The sequence below is a fragment of the Amblyomma maculatum genome, chromosome 3 (assembly GCF_055883805.1).
Source record: "Amblyomma maculatum isolate TAMU_Amacu chromosome 3, ASM5588380v1, whole genome shotgun sequence".
NCBI classification, from domain to species: domain Eukaryota; kingdom Metazoa; phylum Arthropoda; class Arachnida; order Ixodida; family Ixodidae; genus Amblyomma; species Amblyomma maculatum.
Genome location: NC_139346.1, coordinates 184675481 through 184695741, shown reverse-complemented (window position 1 = coordinate 184695741; position 20261 = coordinate 184675481). Strand labels below are relative to the sequence as shown.

The following is a 20261-nucleotide window of genomic DNA, read 5'->3' as shown; positions in this document are numbered from 1 at the left end:
TGTTGAAAAAGTCAGCCTCGGACGTGAATGGAGATAAAGAGGGCTCACTGATGCACTCATTGCCAAGTTTCTTAATACGACAGGTTTCTAGGCTAATCCGTGCTGTCTTATCTTTACTTTTGCCAAGAACCTTCATCTCTTCAAACCGGGCCACACATGCATGACATTTACTTACGTGCACAACTAGATGCTTATGATTGTCATCATTATTTTTAAAATTTTTGGGCATGCTCCCCCAGACGGTCATTGACACAATGTCCAGCCGATGTAATACTTTCCACAAGACATGGGAATGGAATAAACCACTCCAGTGGCATTGCTTTGCTGGCTTTTTACTTTTGACTCCTTTGTTTGTTTTTTCATTTTTATTCACTTTGGTTTCATTCTCTCCCACCCTTCGGCCTATATGTAGTATTGCCTTCCGCCAATAAAGTCAGTTGGTAGCTAGCGCTTGTGTGTGTGTGTCGCCTCTCTTGTCCTTGTCTTTGTTTACGCTTAAAATCCCCACATCAAGGTAAACTACCAATCGCCCAACAGAAAAAAATAATGCAATAATGTTTTGTGCTCTGATGAAAGCAATAAAACTGTTACTCAACCAAAATGGTAGCTGAAACATGCCACTTTTTCGTGATGCCTGTGCACGGTTTTGTGTTAGTGTCCTACAAGCAGTTAATAAACCAACTGACTGTTGCAAGTGGGTGATAGTGAACAAGCAGCGCTTATGTCGTAGGCAGTGAAGTGGTGGTGCTTCCAGGTCTGCAGAGGCACGTAAGCTAGCGGAGCAATGCCTTGAACTGCAACTATGCTGCTTGTCCAACAATAACCCTGTCTCATCATGCCCCTTACTTACCTACTTAGTTCATTTTAATATTTGAGTTCTACTAAACACTTAGCAATCTATGCTTTACATGGTAAAAATATTGATCTTTCCTTCCTAATACAGAATTTTTACAGTATTAATTAATACAGTATAATTAATTTGGTGTACATTTTTCAGCATTTTTCTGTTTAAACCAAAAAGCCCAACCCTTAATTGTGAGAAAAGAATAAAAGGAGGCGAAGCTTTTAGCAACAGCAGCAAGGCACGACGGGATTTTTAGTCTCTATTAGCTTTCAGTTTGACATACTTACGACATACCGTCATCCACTCTATATCCAATTAGCACATTTAATTTTTGAGTCATGGTGTGCCGTCACGTGACTATTGGTACCACCACTTCTGGTGACATGTTCTGCGTTGTATTCTGACTGGCATTAGCATTTCTAAGCATACCAGCTATTGCTGAAATTTGAAATACCACAAGAGTAAATCCCAATTAAAACTTTTATTTAAAAATTATAACATTGCAGTCATGACTGACAGACACTGTGTCTAAAATGCTCTACAAAATGTTAAAATTACATGCATGCTTTAAGTTCGGCTTAAATTCAATACAAATAAAAACGCAGTTCTTAATAAAATGGATGTGTACAAAATAAAAGAGATAAGTTCCAAGTTTCAAAGAGCACTCAGTGTCTCGTTTTCACAATTCCTTGACAATGACGCTTGCTTGCACCTCAGAAGGTCGAAGAAGTTTCAAATGTCACTCGCATTACCACTCTTCACAATAATGGCAGTCGCTGAGGTGACATTCACATCACACCACCAAAACCGGTCAAGCTGGCAATGGCAGATCGCCTAATAACGTGGCCACATCAGGAATCACTTGTAAATGACATTTCTTCAGTATTGTCACCCGAAAGTTCAATTGGTATGGTCTCCTGAGTAGACATGCTGGACAAGCTCGTAGAAGGTGACAGAGTGTGGACGTTAGTTAATGCTGCAGCCCCGTAAGGCCTTCCTTTGAGCACAGGAGAAGAAAACTTCTTGGCAGCACTCATTTTTGAGTCCATAAATGACTTCAGAGAATCGATTGCTTCGTTGTAGTACTGAAAACATTGGAACTGTTCCCGAATCCATTTTGACAGGGCTGAATAAGAAAGAAGGAAAAGGATCACAATTGATAAAAAGCTCTCACTGTTCAAATAAGACACTTTTGCAAACCACCTTTTTTCATTGTTTTAGTGTTTAAAAGAACAGGCACCTTTGGAGAGATTTTGTTGAAGTCCTTGAGGTAGCAAGGTGCAGAGTACGTATATGTTCCACATTTCGGAACACTGTTATGTAAGTTTTCACGATTTTATGATAAAGAAACAGAAAATTGAAAGGAAAGGCAGACTGAAATTTAACAATAAATGTGCAAGGAAACAAAAATTTTATAGTGACTGTCACTCGTTATTATCATGCAATTAACCAAAAGGCTAGGCCTAAATGTGAGTACTTGCCCGACCTTCTCTGAACACTTCATATATACATATAGGCCAAGATGTCAAGCATCAGTCATCATTGCATCGAATAGCATACCTTTCTGAAATTTCGCCTGCTGTGAAAAGCGGTGGTCTATTATGATCAAGGCACCCCAGTCTTCACTGCAGAAAGAAAAAGACGAGGAAATGTAATTACAGTTAAGATCTAACTTTTTTTTGTTCTTTTCAAGATCATAAAAGCCGATCTTAAATGCCATCCCTTTCCTGTTATAAGGGGGAGTTGAACGAGTCTACATCAACCTTATTAAATTTATGTAGCCTCAGTAAAAGTGACAGACAAGAAAATTTAGTATCACTGTTAGTATGTGCACTTTGTCTTGTGAAGTATCATTGTGTCAGCCCCATGATAATTTTGAGAATAAAAGCTTCGTATGAAATTGTTGTTTTTTTAATGGTTGGTAAGACATGCACTCAAGGTTTTTTTATGTCTTCAGCTCACCTTCAGGTAAACTACGAATCTAGAACAATCATAAATTTTTCACCTGCAAATATTTTCTTTTTTAAAGGGACAGTCTGTTGGACACAAGTAAAAATATTGGCACATTCTTTTAGAGCTTTCACTACGATAACAATAGTCAGGGCATGGCTTCGCAGAAAAAATTACACCCTAAGATAAAAAAACAAAGGCAAGTTAGGGATGATGGCCCTGCTATGCTGGGTGGCATTCAGAGCTTTTTGTGGGCTGGAATGGACATACTATCTCACTTTTATGTATCCGAGAGACACCCCAAAAGATTGACATTTGCAGGAAGAAATTTTTCTTTTTTTCCTTTTGAAATTGGTCGTTATTTCTTGTGGAGTTTAAACCTTGTTTTCTTATCATTTTTTTTAACATTCTGAAAATGCAGGCTGCCACTATGGCATCAGTGGTACTGCCATGGTTACCATATGTCCACAGAACAAGTGTGACAGATACTGCGCCTGTCCTTTCCTGTGAACCAATTATTATTTTTATTATGTTCAAAATCCCCTTCGAACTCTATAGATCTCGGTTCAATTGTATCTGCACAAAAATTGTGATGTGACTTCACAGTCAGACATAACCTTCAAACAAAGATGTTATTTTCCCCCAATGGTTATGCAAAGATGTTAATCTTGTGCAATTTCCTTTGCCACACATGCGCTGCCATGTCGCCAACGACCAGAGCAAACCAAAATCACCTGTGCCGAATGCATCGTCCCAAAGCCTGGTTGAGGGCACGAAATGCCTGAGTCTCGTACCAGGCGTTTCCTCCCATTACTGGTCTACCCAACCTGCACTGTTGGTCATTGTACTTGCGCTTAAGGTCCACCTGCAAATTAGAAAAGAAATGTACACAACAAGCTCAGCCTTCTCCATGGAGCCTTTCTTAGAACGGCACTGAACAGCAGCAAGTAAAAGAATTTTTGCTTTGGTTTCATTAAATGTTCCCTGAAACCACCGAAACAATGTCTCAGATTTACTGCTTAGAAAAGTTGCAGTTTTCCACACTGTTTACCATGAACGAGACATTTGCGGGGACAGCAGTTTTGGATCTATCCAACACAAAGTACGCTACAACCACTCGACGGTCGAATATTCAGGTTCTTGATGCAATATTGATGCTAATGGGGTAGCATTAGAGTCCACGTAAGAAGAAAAACTCTGTGGCGTCGGGAGATTCCCAACTGGTTAAGAGGAGTCGGGAAATTCCTTCTCTGGTCGAGAGGCTGATGACATGCCAAGGTCATGCGACATGGCCAAACGCTGACTGGTTACCAAGGTGTATGAAGTCATGAGATCATGTGACATGCCCGAGTTGGCAGGTGCTCTGGCAGGTGACATGCTCAAATGCTGATCGGTCACCGGGGTGTATAACGTCATGAGAGTGTCAACTCTGCAGCAGCGCGGATCATAAGAAATGGCAGAGAGCAGTCGCAGGCTCGGTGGCAGTTGGCAGCTGTGGAGCAGACGTGTCTAGGCAGCTTCGCGTATCGAGTTGGAATGGAGTCAGACTTAACGCCACCTGGTGCCTTCCATAGTGGAAAAACAACCCAAAGTCACTGGGTTAGATCCACAAAGTATTATTAGAGAAAAAGAAAAGGTTAGTAAAATGTGACAATGAGCACGTTGGGCTGTAATGACAGAAACATTCAATCCTTCTGCCATAAGTCCACAGTTACTTCTAAAATTCATTGTCCTTATCTCCTTAACTAAGGCTCCTGCACAAAAAAAATGGCTTTGGCAGCACTCATAAGCACACTCCTCTTTTTGCATCAGCTGCAGCCATGAACTTAAACTTGCAGTCATTGTCATTCTCTTCTTATTCAAGGATACTGTGGAACAACAGTTCTATCAGAAATTCCTTCTATGCACCAGCAACCCAGAATTATAAGCCTAGAAAAAATATTTTCTAGACTTTCTTGTTTCCCCTGAGCAAATTCACTGAGTGAAAACAGAGAATTCTACAAAATTTTTTTCTTGCAGGCTTGTAATTCTAGTTACACTTCTGTAACGTAAGTATGCTTTTCTGCACTGCATATTTCAGCACAGTGTTTCAGTTGATTTCTGAGGAAAAAAGTAAAAATGGTGTAAAAAGAAAAATGAAAAATTACCGTAAGAACCCGCGTAAATGTTAACCTGCATATAAGAAGAGGTGTAACTTGTGGGGATTCACAATCCCCTTCCTCCATTATAACGCCTGCGCATAATTAACACGCGTGATTACGCGCGTTGGTAGAGAGGTTGGCGGAGGAAAGGGCATGCTGGCCAACCCCCGCCACCTCCCGGTCTCCTGCAGCGACATTGCCGCGGGCTTCCCCCTTTTCTTGCCGGCGTAACTGGGAGACCTCCTTTCCCATGTCCAAGTCTAGCAGCGCGTCTGTCGCGGCTGGCTCGGGGTTCTTCAGCGGTTGAATAAAAATGGGAGGAAAAAAACAAAATCTCGTATAATATGCAGGTTTTTACGGTAAATAGGGAGCTTATGGCAAATTTTAACCTTTTATTGTAACTACAGCTTCTGAGATTTGCATGTGCCAATTTTCATTAACATAGCTCTAATTATACCATTTTATGTGTATATCTCAATGAAATACTTTGATTAGCAGAACCTCGCTATAGTAAACCCAGATATATAGTAAAAACTCGGATATAGTAGATATAGTAAAGTGAAACTCAAGTCCCAGTTTATCTTCCATAGACGACTGTACATTTTCCACCCTTTATAGACCGTTTTATCCTGGGCGCTGCCATGTTGTGTATGTGGCGCCATCTAGCGGCCGAGTTGTGAACAACCGCCATGCTGGTATGGGGGGTCTCATCCGCGGAACAAGCGACAAGTAGCGGACATCAGCATTTTGGAGCTTTCGCGTGCAAATTTTTGCTTTCTGAAAGTATACCTAGCTGAAAGAAAAAAAAGTTTTCAGTAGCAGCGAAGCCATTCGGTCAGAAATGACAAAAAATGATGCTCCTGATCAGGTCGGCTGAAGGCTACAAGCCTGATTACAATTAGTGTGTAACTTTTATGTGGCACAGAGAGGCGGCGGCGCACCACTGGCAGTGATGTCAGCTTTCGATCTACTTTTTATTCTTAAATGATTTCTAGAGACGGCTTACCGTAACAATTTGAGGAAAGAAAGAAAGCGAATGTGGCCGTTTCATGTCACGTTTAGGAGCAATGCTAATCGCGCTAGATTTGTTGGGTCAACCGATCATTCATATGCTCTTTACTGCATGAGCGGCTACTGCGGAAGTTCCCACACCTCTACTGGGGTTCTGTTCTCAAGGATCCATTATCCACTTCGGATCCATTTACTCTACCCTGGCTACTTTTGTTGAGTGACAATCAGGCAGGGTGTTCAAGCGTCCACTACCAGGCAATCGGATTTCAGCGTTGCCTACATGACTCGACCACCTGTTTGCCGGTATGTGCGGGGAGTGGCAATGACTTGTCAGCAGCGGAAGCTGCTATCCTGCAATTTCTCTGACTGGGCATTAGTTGCGTTTGTCTGACGCTGCCGTCATGCTGACATTAAAATACAAGATAAAATGGACAAATGCTACCTATGGAATAGGGACCTTAGATTATGTCCCATAATGACCTCATCGAAAGTTGCTTTTGTCAACAATTACACCATTTTTCGTCGCAAGGTTTGCTCACTGCAAGAAATCGCTGCTATTTCTATGATCATATTCCCATTTATTATCGGCAGCAAAATCTTACGGGACGCGTGTTTAAAAAAAAAATATTGTAGCGCTGTTTCACTAAATAAATTGACAACCGATTTATTAGTATATCGTTGTCTTCAAGTGGGACAGGTTCTTCCATACTTGCATTAACCTCAGTTCTTCTTTACCTGGCGGCATCAAGTAAATATTTGCCGCAAGGAATATCATCCGCTTGTTGCCCAAAGTCTGCCGTGGTTGCACGGGTATTCAGTTTTTCCGGTCCCTACTCTACAAACACAGTGTTCAGAACTCACACGAAAGGCTGCCAAAGCAAAACATTTTCGGTTAGGGCTTGAAATTCAGAAGCTGCTCGTCTTCGCCTAATTGAGTGAGTTGCAAGTGGAACAGTGTAGAGCAGCACACGCGCATACCACCGCTGTTAATCTTTTATCTTTTGTTAATCATCTCCTTTTGGTTGTTGTTGTTTTTTTTTTGTTAATGCAAACAACTGAGTGAAAAAAAAAACAATTGCATTAACCGCGGCAGCTCCTAGCAGCTAAACTGTGGCAGGCGGAAATGAAACGATCAGGGAAATGAAGGAAAGAAAGGGGCGAAAGAAGAAAGAACAGGGAAAGAAAGCACATCGCTCACATCAGCTAATCGGCTTAAATACTTTGCGGCTATTCAAGACACTCTGTGTGCAAAAGACTGCAACATGTGCCCTTTCTCCGTAGAATGCCCTGCCGCCCCCGCTGCTATCCCCGCGTCCCCACATACCAGACAGGAGGAGCCGCGCAGAGCGTTCCGGTTCGAAGCTATTTTCCTCCTCGCCGCAAAAACGGTCTATAGTAAAGACATTTTTGGTAAAAATCGGTTATAGTAAAGTGTATCTGGCCGCGGCGACAATTTCCCACGAAATGACATCGCCACACACACACTAAATAGGATCGCGAGGCAAATTTTTATTCAGTAAGCATTTAATTACAAGACAGCAACTTCGGGACCATGCCATCACCGACAACTGATATAGTAAAGACCCTGATATAGTAAAAGATTTTTTTTGGTCCCAGTGACTTTACTATAAAGGGGTTCTACTTATGTGCTTCAGAAGTCTACCCCACCCTAAATATAGGTTCTTGTAAACATATCAGTCAAGTTCTACAGTCTTATATAATTGCAGCACTCATTAAATGCAAAGCTAAACACCTTTTTGGTTCTTAAAGTGACTTCATGACCTGATTTATGCAACTTCTCAGTGTACTCCACAGCACAGCTGCACGCGTCACGTCAGCAGCTATGGATGGCACCGTAAATAAAAATGAAGTTCTAATGATATGATGCGAATTCGAAATACTTCCTGCCAGGAATGCATCGAGTACAATGGTGAAAATTTTGGGTTTCTGAATGCTCTCGTGTGCCACTATGAATGATGTGAACATGCTGTGACCACACCCTTAAACACTAAGCGCAGCCTGTAGTTGACGCCATGGGGTGAGTGGTGGCACGATGTGCACCGTGAACAGTGACCAGTGACCAAGCAGTGGTAAATAAATCCTGTTAGCTGCAAAAAGGTCTGCACGAATGCATTTCCCGTGATGCTAAGTGTGAATTTTATTCATTTTGGATGATGCGAATTTCACACAATATGAATGTTTGGCCCCATGAGATTCATATCATTGATATCATGCAGTAGAGGAGCAACAGAAGAAGCGAAACGGAGTGAGCTCTCATTAACTTGAACTCCCAAATATGACTAGGCAGTCTAGGTCTTTTGAAAGGGCGTCACTGAATTCATAATAAACTTTGAATAATTCAAGCAAATTTTTGGTCTCCTTCGAGGTCAAATTATCATTTGCGCTCTTATTACTGGTAAACATACACTCTTTGTAAGGGGTTCTACCAGTCAGACTTTCACATGGTAGACAAAGAGGTACTGCAGGACCTTTTTGTCATACAATACATAGGACACAGAAGCAGATGGTATGAGTGTGTCGAGCAGATGGGCACTTTCTTGAAAAAGTAGCCCTCATATTGTATACCTCTATGTTCTGTGTCAAGTGTGAATTTGCATCTCATTTCTTTCTTCAATATTTAGGATCAACTGGCTCAAAATCATAGCAAGTTGAAGTTTTCATCAATCCATCAAAAACCAAACAAATATCCCCTCATGAATCAGTCAGTGCTCATACTTGTGTCCTCCCTTCATCTCAGTATTGTTTCATACTGTTTTTATGCAAAGATAAGCAATTATGTTATAAAGCCTTGAATTAACAGGTCAATTCTTGGCAAAAGAAAAAAAAAAGCTCGAAGTATGTCTCACCTGCATGTCCTTTACATTTGGAAATGGAATTCCAATCTGTAATTACAAATTGCAGAAAAAAATTAATTACTTCCGAAATCACAAACACTTCTCCATTTATACCTACTGCAACCACAATAAGCATGGTAGTACACTGCCACACAGAATGCAAAGCTGTCAGCCCCATACCAAAATTTCCTCAAGCTCATCACTGCTCGCTACTTGCTGCCATCTTCTAAGCACTAGCTTTGCATTTGTAGGATTTATTTATAACATATTCTGATGCCCAAATCTGACGCAAACAAAATTTCTGTTTCTTACCATCCCAAATTAGGGTAAGTGCCTCGGTCAAGGTCAATTGGAGTAAAGAAATTGCCTTGCTCAGTAAGTCCAAATGACTCTAAAGTCAAAATGAATGTGCCCAAATGAGTGAGTGCGGATGAGTTGTGAGTCAAAATAAGTGAGTGATGCCAGGTAAGTCGTGAGTCCAAATGAGTGAGTGAGCCCATGTGAGTCACGAGCTGAAGTGAGTCGTGAGTCATAATAAGTGGTTGACTAAGGATGTGTTGCGACTCAGAACTAATGTGAGTGTACTATAAGTCTAAATGAGTTTGAGATCACAAGTACGGTGAACCTGAGTGTATGCGAGTCTCAGTTTGAGTGAGCCTGCATGTTGTCCAAACTTTTGTGAGTGAGTACTCGTTACTTTGCCGAGAAAAATACATGAAACAAAAATCACATGTTTATTAAAAATACTTAGGAATAGTTTAATATGGCCAATAATATATAATATTCGGATATGTTATATCGAGGCTTGACCATAATCACCCCCGTAAGAGAAATACACATAAATGTCCTTTTCGAAGAAAGCAAAAGGACCGGAAAGCAAAAACGTTGACTACATTTGTTGTGACCAGCAACAACCACATATTCCATATCGATAGCCATATCAGTGGCGACAACAGGCTGACTACTTTGAGAGAGGCAGGAATCCTTTAGCAGAGTTTACTGGTTCTTACTGATTTAATAAATTCAACTTTTAATCTTTTAGTCGTGTGTGAAAAATATGCGGTTTGGTAAACATGCAAGGTTTCATGTTTCAAAACGGCTCAGGCTATGAGGGATCCTGCAGTGTTTGGAAATTTCAACCATGTGGGGTTCTTCAATGTGCGCTGAAACTGCACAGTACATGAGCACCCTGCGTTTTACCTCCATTATAAAGTGACTGCTGCAGCTTGGATCGAGCCCCCATGCTGGTGAGCCACAGAGGTGTGACATTTTAACCACAGTACACACCAGCTTAAATTCCAATTACCGTATTTACTCGCATAATGATCGCACTTTTTTTTTTAAAATACTGACGCAAATTTCGGGGTGCGATCATTACATACGCGGGGTAAATTTTCTACAAAAAAATTTTTGAGCACCGAAAACGCAAACAAGTTGCAGGTCAGATGTCTTAGAACATATATCTCGATTACAACCAAAAATAAAAGCTGAGTAAGGCTTACCTTCGCAATAAACACGCACATTAAGCATCACATGGAGTGCACAATGCCCATTTATTTTTTTTCGTCAGTACTCTAATCAAAGTCTGACTCCTCGCCATCCTCGCTTTCACTGCTGCACGACTCATCGAAAATGGCAGTGTCGTCGCTGGGAGCATCTTCACAATCCCACAGGAAGTCATCTTCCGTTCCATCCAAAGCGTTAGATATGCCTGTCTTCTTAAAACTCTTAGCCACTACCTCGTCGGGGATACTGCTCCACGCTTCTGTGATCCACGAGCACAGCATCTCCACGGATGGCCTTCTAATCTTTCCGCTCGGCGTCAAATCATGCTGGCCCATCGCCATCCACTCAGCATAAAGTCGTCGAACGTTGTCCTTGAACGGTTTGTTCAAAGACACGTCGAGAGGCTGCAGCAGCGAAGTCAGGCCGCCAGGAATGACTGCAATGTCCGTGCGCAGCTCTTTCAGCTTGGCACGCACGCTGTCCACAAGGTGACCCCTAAAACTGTCCAAAACCAGAAGCGAGGGAAGCAGAAATGCTCCTGGTCTTCTTCCCCAAACAGTCTTGATCCAGTCGACCATCAGGTCTGCAGTCATCCACCCTTTCATCTGTGCACATATAGGGATGCCACGGGGAAAGTTTCCCTTCGGAATAGTCTTCCGTTTGAAGATCACGTATGGTGGCAGCTTCCGCCCGTCGGCCGTCACAGCAAGCATGACTGTGCATCGCTGTTTTTCTGCGCCAGACGTCTTCACGAGGACGCTCCGAGCACCCTTCTCGTTCACAGTTGTATTCCGGGGCATGTCGAACGTCAGTGGAGTTTGATCGGCGTTTCCAATTTGTGACATGAGGTAACCGCATTTTTCGCGAAGCCTAGTGACGAAGTGATGGAAGTCTATCACTTTGCTTTCATACGCGGCTGGGAGCCGCTGGCACAACGACGTCCGCCGCCTCAGGGAAAGTCCATTCCGTCGCATAAAGCGAGTCGTCCAACCGGAGCTAGCGCGGAAATCCTTTGCGGCGATTCCCAGCTTCCTGGCAGTTGTGCGCGCCTGCGTCTGTATCATTTCTAATGACACTGCACAACCATCCTTGCGCAGGTCCCTCACGTATTCTAGGACCGCCTCCTCAACACGAGGGAACTTGCCCGTTTTGGGTCCACGGAAAGCCCGCCGTGTCTTGTTCGTAGCCATCAGCTTCTCGCGCTGCTTCTTCCAATAGCGTATCCTCATTTCGTCCACGCCAAAATGCCTACCAGCAGCGCGGTTGCCATGCTCCAGTGCATAGTCGACAGCCTTGAGCTTGAACGCGGCGGTGTAACTGGCATACCGCCCCATGGTGAAATGGCGTAAACTCGCACAAAAACACAAAGCACGCTACGACACTGCCGAATTGCAAAATGGCGAACGCCGCAAAGCATGGAATCATGGGAACTCCAACGTTACTAGACTAGGTTGGGAACTCGTCGGAATGCATTCACTGCGGGATGACTGCAGATCAACCACCAGGCGGCTCCATGTTCGGGGTGCGATCATTACACGGGGAATTTAAAAAAATGAAATTTTGACCTCAAAATTCAGGGGTGCGATCATTACGCGAGTGCGATCATTATGCGAGTAAATACGGTAGTTCAAAAACAAAGCAAATGAAACTGCTCAGCTAAACTATAAGTATGTGCAACGCACTTAATGTAGTATGTGACTGTTATTTAAGATCCCAATAATTCAGACTTCTGCAATATTTGGTGTTGGAATCATCAGGCACCTCACAGGAGCATGAACATACAGGAACGTGTATGTATGTATTCAGCAATCATCAGGCACCCTCACATGCACAGAGCATTCACAAGGAATATTTTGGCCTCCATAGGACCCAAAAGTTTGATTTTTCAGACTAAATTCGTCAGCCAGACGGTCTGTGCAATCAAGCTGGCTTGCTGCCACTGATAAATGTAAAACTCTGGACAAAAATCAACGTGTGATTGTGCTAACAATGCGACAGCAAGGCCTTCTGCCACAGCTCTGCCGCCGTCGCCACCTGTTCCACAAATTACGAGTAGTGAAGAAGAGAAAGGGAGAGGTCATATGTGCGCTTTCCATACATTCCAGCCTCTCCATGCCTCTCTTGGCCCTCGACACGTCTCGCCATTGTTCCCTGTTCAGTTACTCGAATCAATTTTTGGGTCTTGTTTTGAGTTCACGAAATCTGCTGGAAATTGTAAACCCCTCTTCACAAAATGTGGGCCAACCTGGGTCTGCAATGGTTGCTGTGACCAAACAGGAAGTTCCATCTGTGACGACACTAGAAACGGCGAATGTAAACATTGATGCCTTGCAGGGGGCGGCAGAAAGTTAGGTGGGCGGAAGATGTCAAGAAGTCTGCAGGGGTCAAATGGATGCAGCTAGCACAGGACCGGATTAATTGGAGGAATATGGGAGAGGCCTTCGCCCTGCAGAGAGTGTAGCCAGGCTGATGATGATGACGAACATTAATAAGATTTAAACGAATGAATGTGAATGAATTCTTGGATAAAAAAAATAAAAACATTGCTTCTAAAAACTGCATCCTTACCGTTACTACGGCTCTTGCACTGTTGTCGGCAAAGTCAAGGCCTTCGCTTACTTTGCCCCTGCAGACTGCGAGAAGCAATGCTCCACCCCGGTCATCATCATCTGTTTAAAGCCACGAAAAACAAAAGAAAAGAAAGCACGAAAGACACTCTGTGTTATACAATATCACACAAATTACATGAAACCTTTTACCTAAGATTGTCTCTGTACGCAGGCAGGACACTTATGCATATGAAGAAGGTAGCGGGAGCAAAGGCCTTTGAGCGCAGTGGAAAGGGAGAGGGAAAAAAAGAAAGGGAGGAATAACCTCACCAAGGTTGACGACTGGGCAAGTTGGTTAGGGTTCATATTTAACCAGCCAAAGGACGAGACACCTTTCATATTTAACCAGCCTCGTCCTGTCCTCTTCTTCCCTGTGTCTCGTCCTTTGGCTGGCTAAATATGAGGAATAACCTACTGCTTCAAGCAGCCCACTTTGGGATCCGACTTTTCTCTGCCCAAAAACTGTAAAATACAATTCAAATCACACAGGTCCAATTGCTAACAGTGGCTGGAATTAGGAAAGAGGTCATTACACCAAATATCCAAGAGACAGTAACCATCAATCCCAGGCACCACTTAATTTTTGCTTCCAGGCACTGAAGCTATTGGGTGCAGCTAGTAATATGCCCCACACTGAAAACGTTAACATGCAGATAATAATAAAGCTTACAGAACACACTGCTTTCTGACTACCAGCAAACAATTTTCCACCAGAGTTTACTAGATACTTATAGATGAAGGAAGAGTCCCTTCACATTGCCTTTTTACATTCCAACCGCATTCAGCCATGAAAAGTCACAGGACAGATATATTATTTATTATCTTGTTCGCAACGAAAAACAATTTTCAACCACATAATTTACACCCGCCCTGCCCTACAGTACTATCTTAGGATGTACACACTTACTGTCTAGTGCACAGAAAAAATGGTGTATTTGCTATGTCGCATGAAGGCAACCTTTGAAATGTGGTGTCAACAAATAAACGAAATAGAAAATTCGGAGGGCGCTTAAAGGTGCACCAAAGTGCTTTTTGGAAAACACAGTTCTCACTTTTATTTTGTTTTTTGGTTTGTCGTGGATAAAAAGCTTTAGTCACGAACAGTACAGCTACAAATTAAGCCTACAGCAATAAAATATGGCCATACTTTTTGCTTTCGCGCAACTGAAACTCATCAATCTGCGGTGGCTAATGAAAATACTATAACAGCCGAATGTAGTCTGCCCAACAAACCTCACATTTTCGTGAACTGACGAGTAAAGAGTGCTATGTAAGAGTGTTTTTAAATAGTAGCAAGGGGTGAACTATGCATTGTGACAGAAAATAAAGGAGGACACGAGGACTGTTTTGCACAATTCCTTCTATTTCCTTCGCTGTTGTATTTTTTTAATATGAACCAGGCGAGCTACCCTTCGTTCAACGCTTCCTTGGGTGTTTATACCTTAAGTGGCTTACTCGAAAGCAGTCAGCATCACTCCTTCGCAGGACGTAAGTGAAGCTACACATTATGCCACAAAATGATGCGCCAGAACCTCTGGGCATGCATGACGACTGAACAAACATAGGAAACTTAAAATCTTATTATAGATTTTAGCCAAAGGACTCAGCACACTCGTGGGGTAACCGTTTAATGGTGATAGCAATTTCAACGCTTTTAAGAAAGATATTAGTACAGTCGCACCCTGATATATCGAATTTTGGTTATATCGAACTTACAGAATATCCCCTTGAAAATCCCATGCAAAAGTATAGGAAAGCCGCGTCATATATCGAGCTCAATTTCACCGGTCGCTCGATATATCGAACTCCACACCACGCAAGACGATCGCATCACCCTTGGCCGTTTGCCTTGTGACGTTTTCAAGCCACGCGCGGAAGGAATGAGAGGGGACAGTTCGGCGACGGCTGGTCTAGGGAAGCGCCGCGGCCATTCCCCAAAGGCGCGCGCATCTGCGGTTATCGTTTCCCGCGCGCCAGCATGTGACGTTTGCAAGCCATGCACGCGAATGAACCAGAGAGAACCGGTGGGAATGAAAGAGGAAAAAAGCGATGGAGCGAAGCGCAAGGCTGTGCCCATTATTTTGCCGAGCAATCTCTCTCCTTCCTCTCTCCCGGCCTTCGTTCGCCGTAGCACGCGCTACGCATGCGACAAGCCAGCTCAGCCTATTTTCAGACAGAACGCCGGACGCTTTCTCCAGCGTGTGTTGCGAACCCTCTGCGCTCGGCGGCTGACGTGGCTATGGCACCTGCGGACGTTAAGAAGCGGCAGACCTCTCTCATATAATTTTTCTTTTTCGCGAGTCGCCCATTTTTATTGTTGTGCTGTACGCGCGGCGTAGCGTAGGATATAGCGGCTGCGGACGTTAAGAAGCGACAGTTTTTTTTTTTTTTTTTTGCTGGAGTCGTTTATCCTTGCATGTATGAATCAACGAAAGCACGCGGTCAGCTGCGATCATGACACCGGCTTTTAGCATTTTTTGCTTCGAACAGCATTTGCCGCTATCACGCTTTCCAATGATTTTGTGGCAGTGGACTACGCCACCTTTGACCTTTAGACGACTCCTGTAGATGACCCCAAGCTGGCAGGAGCTGCCAACTTGGGTCTCTCGACCCCCGTAGTGACATCACACCGAGCGGAGGAAAAACTGGAGACCAGCTCGGCTCGTCAGCGTGGTCCCAACGATAACCACGGCACGCCATGTGACGATGTGACGTCACACGCCACGTGACACACGAGCTGGCAGGAGCTGCCAACTTGGGTCTCTCGTTTCACACGGGACGGTTATGTCAGAATCAGCCTGCTAGGACCCTGGCATTCACGTTACCCCTATAGGCCACTAAGGCACGTTCATTTTGGTTGGTTAAAGCAGGGCTTTATATGTGGGCTGAGGAAGAAGAAAAAGAGAAGAAGAAGAACGCTCGGTCATCCGCAGAAAATGCTTTCGCTCAATATTTGGTTCAGCAGCGTTGAACCCTTGTAATTTTATTTGTTCTTGTTGTTTTCTAACTTAAAAGAGCTTTGTTTTCAGTTAAAGTGGTGTTTTTGTGATGAAGAACTGGTATTCTGTCAATACAATTCAACTTCACTTTCCTCTTCAGCGTGACTTTTATCACTAATCCATTAATTTGTGCCTCTTCTTTCTAACGCATACTCTTTACCATACATTCATTAACTACCACATTACGTGAAAGGCTACCTAAATACATCTAAAGCCCCTATTTAACCAAGCCATATGAAAAAGCTTGTGTGGCCCAGGGGTAGCGCGTATGACATGGGATAAATAGGTCACTGTGGGTTCGATCCAAATGTCATCCTCTCAACACAAAGGAGCTGCCTGGGTTGGCAGTGCCTGACAACAGATGTCCTGCCATGTCACCTTCCAACCAATGAATGTCCTGTTATGTCACCTTCCAACTACCACCTGCCAGAGGCATGCCTAAGATTGTTCGCTCACACCGCTAACAATGATTCCATATTTTCTTGAATGAGGCCTTTAATATTTTTGCCTAAAATCTTTTGTGCAGACAATCAAGTCAATGGGTCATATGTTCAATTCTGTGTGTGAAATTTCAAACAGAGAATATGCTTCAGCTAGGAAGCTCACAGATGGCTCCCAAAGTAAGGGGAGCAGTGTTTTTCACTCTTAAGGAGTTTGCTCTTTCCAGGAAAAATAGTTCTCACTTTATTGCTTTTTTTCTTTTCTTTTTTTGCTTTGCAATGGTAGTTCAAACTTAGGCTTCTTTTTTTATGGCAGTCTTTCTTTCTGTGTGCCCTGCCTCTCTATTTTCAGGCTGCTGTGATGCTGTCATCTCTTTGACGCTCTCCTCAACTTGAAGCTGGCTTCACCTTATCAGCTTTCTTGATTTTTCATTACCCAATTTGCCATGTGTTTTCAAATAGTTGGTTGCTTTCGGTGGCCTCCTGAATGCCTCACTTGTTTATTTTATTTGCCTTTTTTTCCCCTCCAAAATTATTTCTCAGAGATTGCTTCATCTCATTTCGTAATAATTTGTCTTTCATCACATTACAGCATCAATGGAGCAAGTTTCTTCTCTTCAGGATACTTTTTGAAGAAGAAATCTATTGAGGTAAAATTACACACATGGACTTCCAAATGGAATGGCAGAGTGCCTTACCATCATCATTTTCCCCTTTGGCATAGGTGTAGTACTCATCCATTGTGCTGTCGAATGAGCTCGCATCAGCCTTCTGAGGTTCCATTGCAATGTGCTTAAGGCTCTCCAGCTTGTCCCACATTCCAGTGACCTGAGAAAAGAGCAAATATAAAAAGTCATAAAGAAAACTGCACCAGATTTTGGTAAGTTGGCCAAATGCAATGTGCGCTAATATACAATGCAGTTCGTTTCTCTTTTCGCTTCAGATAGACGTTAAGGTTTCAAGGTCAGGCTTAAGGCAAAGATGGATGATGAAATTGGTGACTAGGGACGTATAGGTGACTAGGGAGGCGTAAAATTTTGAGACCACCTAAAGCACCTTAAGAGGGCAATGAGACAGTGATGTCTTGGATCCAAATATAGCGCATGGATGGAACTTGTTCAAGAAGACAACATGCACTGCACAGTGTAAGACAGTGGCAGCGGTTAAACATGCGAGGTAATCGGCTGCGGCTGGCGCAGCGGCGGCCATATTTATTTCAATTCTTTCAAGGTTAGAGCTCTTTCCCTCTGCTCATGCAACCAACTTGTAGTTCCCTCTGCACACCAGTCATATACTCCCGAAGAGAGAATCCATAGAGTCGATGATGAGTTTTCTAGTGAGAATCAAGTTGGCTCCTTTCCTAAGAAGGAATTTTACCTTTTGAACAGCAGACTATGTTGTGACCAGCAGGGCATAAAATGTGCCATCAGTGAAGGCACTTCGTTTCAGGTGATTTGCAAGTTTCCTAAGTGCTCTCCATATACAGTTGAAACCAGATATATCGAACATGAAGGGGACTGTGAAATAGTTTAATACATCGATTATTAAATATATGACATGCCAACAAATGATCTCCCTGTAACCCAGAAACATGAATATGATGCACCCATGTTACTGGTGCGTCTCCTGAAGCAAGGACATACTACCCACCAGCATGCTGGCAGCAGATCGCTCACCTGCAGTGTTGGAGCTTGCACTGGTTGCGTCTAGCGCCGCACGGGGGCTTGCACCAAAGCTAAAGCAGACGATGGTTTGGAAAGCATGACCTCTGGTGATAAAAGGTCTCATTCCGTTACTGAATTCAATAATATCTCAAATGAAATCAGGGTACAATTTACTTTGGTATCGGCTTCAACAGAGAAGCAGGTCACACGAGAGCCACCGCAAGCCTTTGCTCTACCAGGCTGGTTTCACCGTGCGACAAGCGGTGCCTTGAATGCTGGCTTCCCCGCGTAACAACAGTGTCGCATTATAAAAATAAGCAAGCCAGATTGAAGGCTGCTTTCAGGCGAACTTGACGTGCACATCATCATGTGGTTTTACAGCGTTAGAGCTGCCACCAGGTGCCCAAGGATGCTCACCTGACCCAGATCCACATGCGCAAAAGGAACATGTGACCATCATTAGGAGAAGCATCGCGTGCTGGGGCATGGCACACAGTTCGGTATATTGAATGTTCCTTTAACAAGTTTGATAAACGCGAACAACACTGCTATACTTTTGCATGGGATTTTTAAAGGGATGTTCAGTCAGTTCGATATAAGCGATAATTCGATATATCTGAGTTTGATATATCATAGTTTGACTGCAGCAGGCAAACTCACTTGTAAGCCACCTTAGCAAAATATCATCTACTCTAGTTATCAGCCTTGTTTTGCCTCTTCGAACCATGAAGATGCAAATAAAACCCCCTCCCACAGTAATGGCTGTGTATAATTACCGCATGATGCTTGCATGTGTTGTTCGGAAAGTTTTCAAGAAGATTAGAACTTCTTGTTGGGCTAGTTGGTGCATGGCTTGTTTTAATGAAGAGAGGAGAGGGCACACAAGCCTTTCGCTGCCACTTTTTGCCACCCCTTAGCAGTGCAACTGAGGAGGCCTCTTTTTTCCCTTTTAGAACTAAGGGGAACTCTTCTAGACAGCTCTGGAGGATCCAATTTCTCCTGTGGCTCCTAGCTTTTTTATACAAGGAACTGTGCATGCACCGAATTGCTCAGCCATCATGGGCAACTGAAAGCTGTGGTCTGTTGATATATCAAACTATTTCACGGGTCCCTTTGAGTTTGATATATCCAGGATCGATTTCGACACTTGCTCAAAAGCAATAAACGCTCCTTCGAATAGAAAACTTGTGTCTGTCACCTCAGGTCTGCACATCTCGTGGCGGCGGCTAATCGCTTGGTGGGCTGCATGTTCACAGCTGGACTGGCACACAGGCATTAGACGGCAACTACCACAACTGGCCTGTTGAGCCTTACACTAGAAGGATAGCCCCTTTATAGCACATGCAGGGCCATGGATATCAAACAATTGTTCGTCTTCAAGAAATGGATTGCAGATTTACCGAGGTGAGATTATCTGCACTGCGAATCCACCTTTTCTAGGTTCCTCGAAGAGGCATGCTTGCTGGTTGTCTCATGCCAGCTTGACCGCCAGCCCACCCTGGTGCTCATAAAGCTTTAGGGCAAATGTCCCACAGATGATAGCTGAACCTTCTGTCAGCTCAAGTTCCAAAAAACTGGCTTTGGGAGTTTGCTAGCCCATGGCAGGGATATCAGCTCAAGAACGAGGACTGGTGTGGGCGCATCACTAATGTTAACAGGCAGCTAGTGTCCATAAACACCATGGCATTAGCAGAATAACTCTCTGTCACAATGTGTGCGACCAAAAAAACATAAAGCCAGTATCAGCTATTACTTCTTCATTCTAAGCAAAAAGGACTCTCCTACTCAGCTGCTTAGTAAAAATGGGAGCAGGGAATTGTGTTAGAATGAGGATGCCATGAGGCACAAAGCATGACCATCTGAGGATTTCCTTTCATTGGCAAGGCACGCCACTTTTAGGTTGTGGGGATTGTGTTCCCAGAACAATAGCCACTGCTGTTTGTTTTGCTCGTTAGACCTTCTATACGAGTTCCCCGAGAACTGCTCTCATTCACCCCTCCCTTCTGTTCTTCCCACGTCGGTCTCACGTCCCCATTGGGCATCTCCTGGTGACGTATTGGGCTGTTGTTTCAATGCGAGGCCGCACGCAGAAAGCGAACGGAAGTGACCGACTGCCAACTCCGGCAGTAGCAGGTACGTACACTGCTCGCTCCACGTTTCCTGCCCCTTTGAGCGTGCGCATCTTTGTATGTGTGCTCGACTCCAGGCTCAAAAGAAGTCCAGTGCTTGCCTGCACAACGCC

The 20261-nt window shown here is 43.7% G+C and overlaps 1 protein-coding gene across 1 annotated transcript in view; it reads right to left on the bottom strand.

Annotated features, from left to right (window-relative positions):
- Positions 1-1310: 1310 nt before the first annotated feature.
- LOC146197152 (Fanconi anemia group J protein homolog) overlaps positions 1311-20261 on the bottom strand; it is a 69330-nt gene continuing 50379 nt past the window's right edge. Inside the window, exons 21-26 of the mRNA XM_084598923.1 lie at positions 17054-17183; positions 12876-12976; positions 8814-8849; positions 3529-3659; positions 2405-2469; positions 1311-1970 (exon numbers count right to left, since the gene is read on the bottom strand). Coding sequence (XP_084455049.1) covers positions 1696-1970; positions 2405-2469; positions 3529-3659; positions 8814-8849; positions 12876-12976; positions 17054-17183 — 738 coding nt within the window. The 3' untranslated portion in view covers positions 1311-1695. The remainder of the gene's footprint in view (positions 1971-2404; positions 2470-3528; positions 3660-8813; positions 8850-12875; positions 12977-17053; positions 17184-20261) is intronic.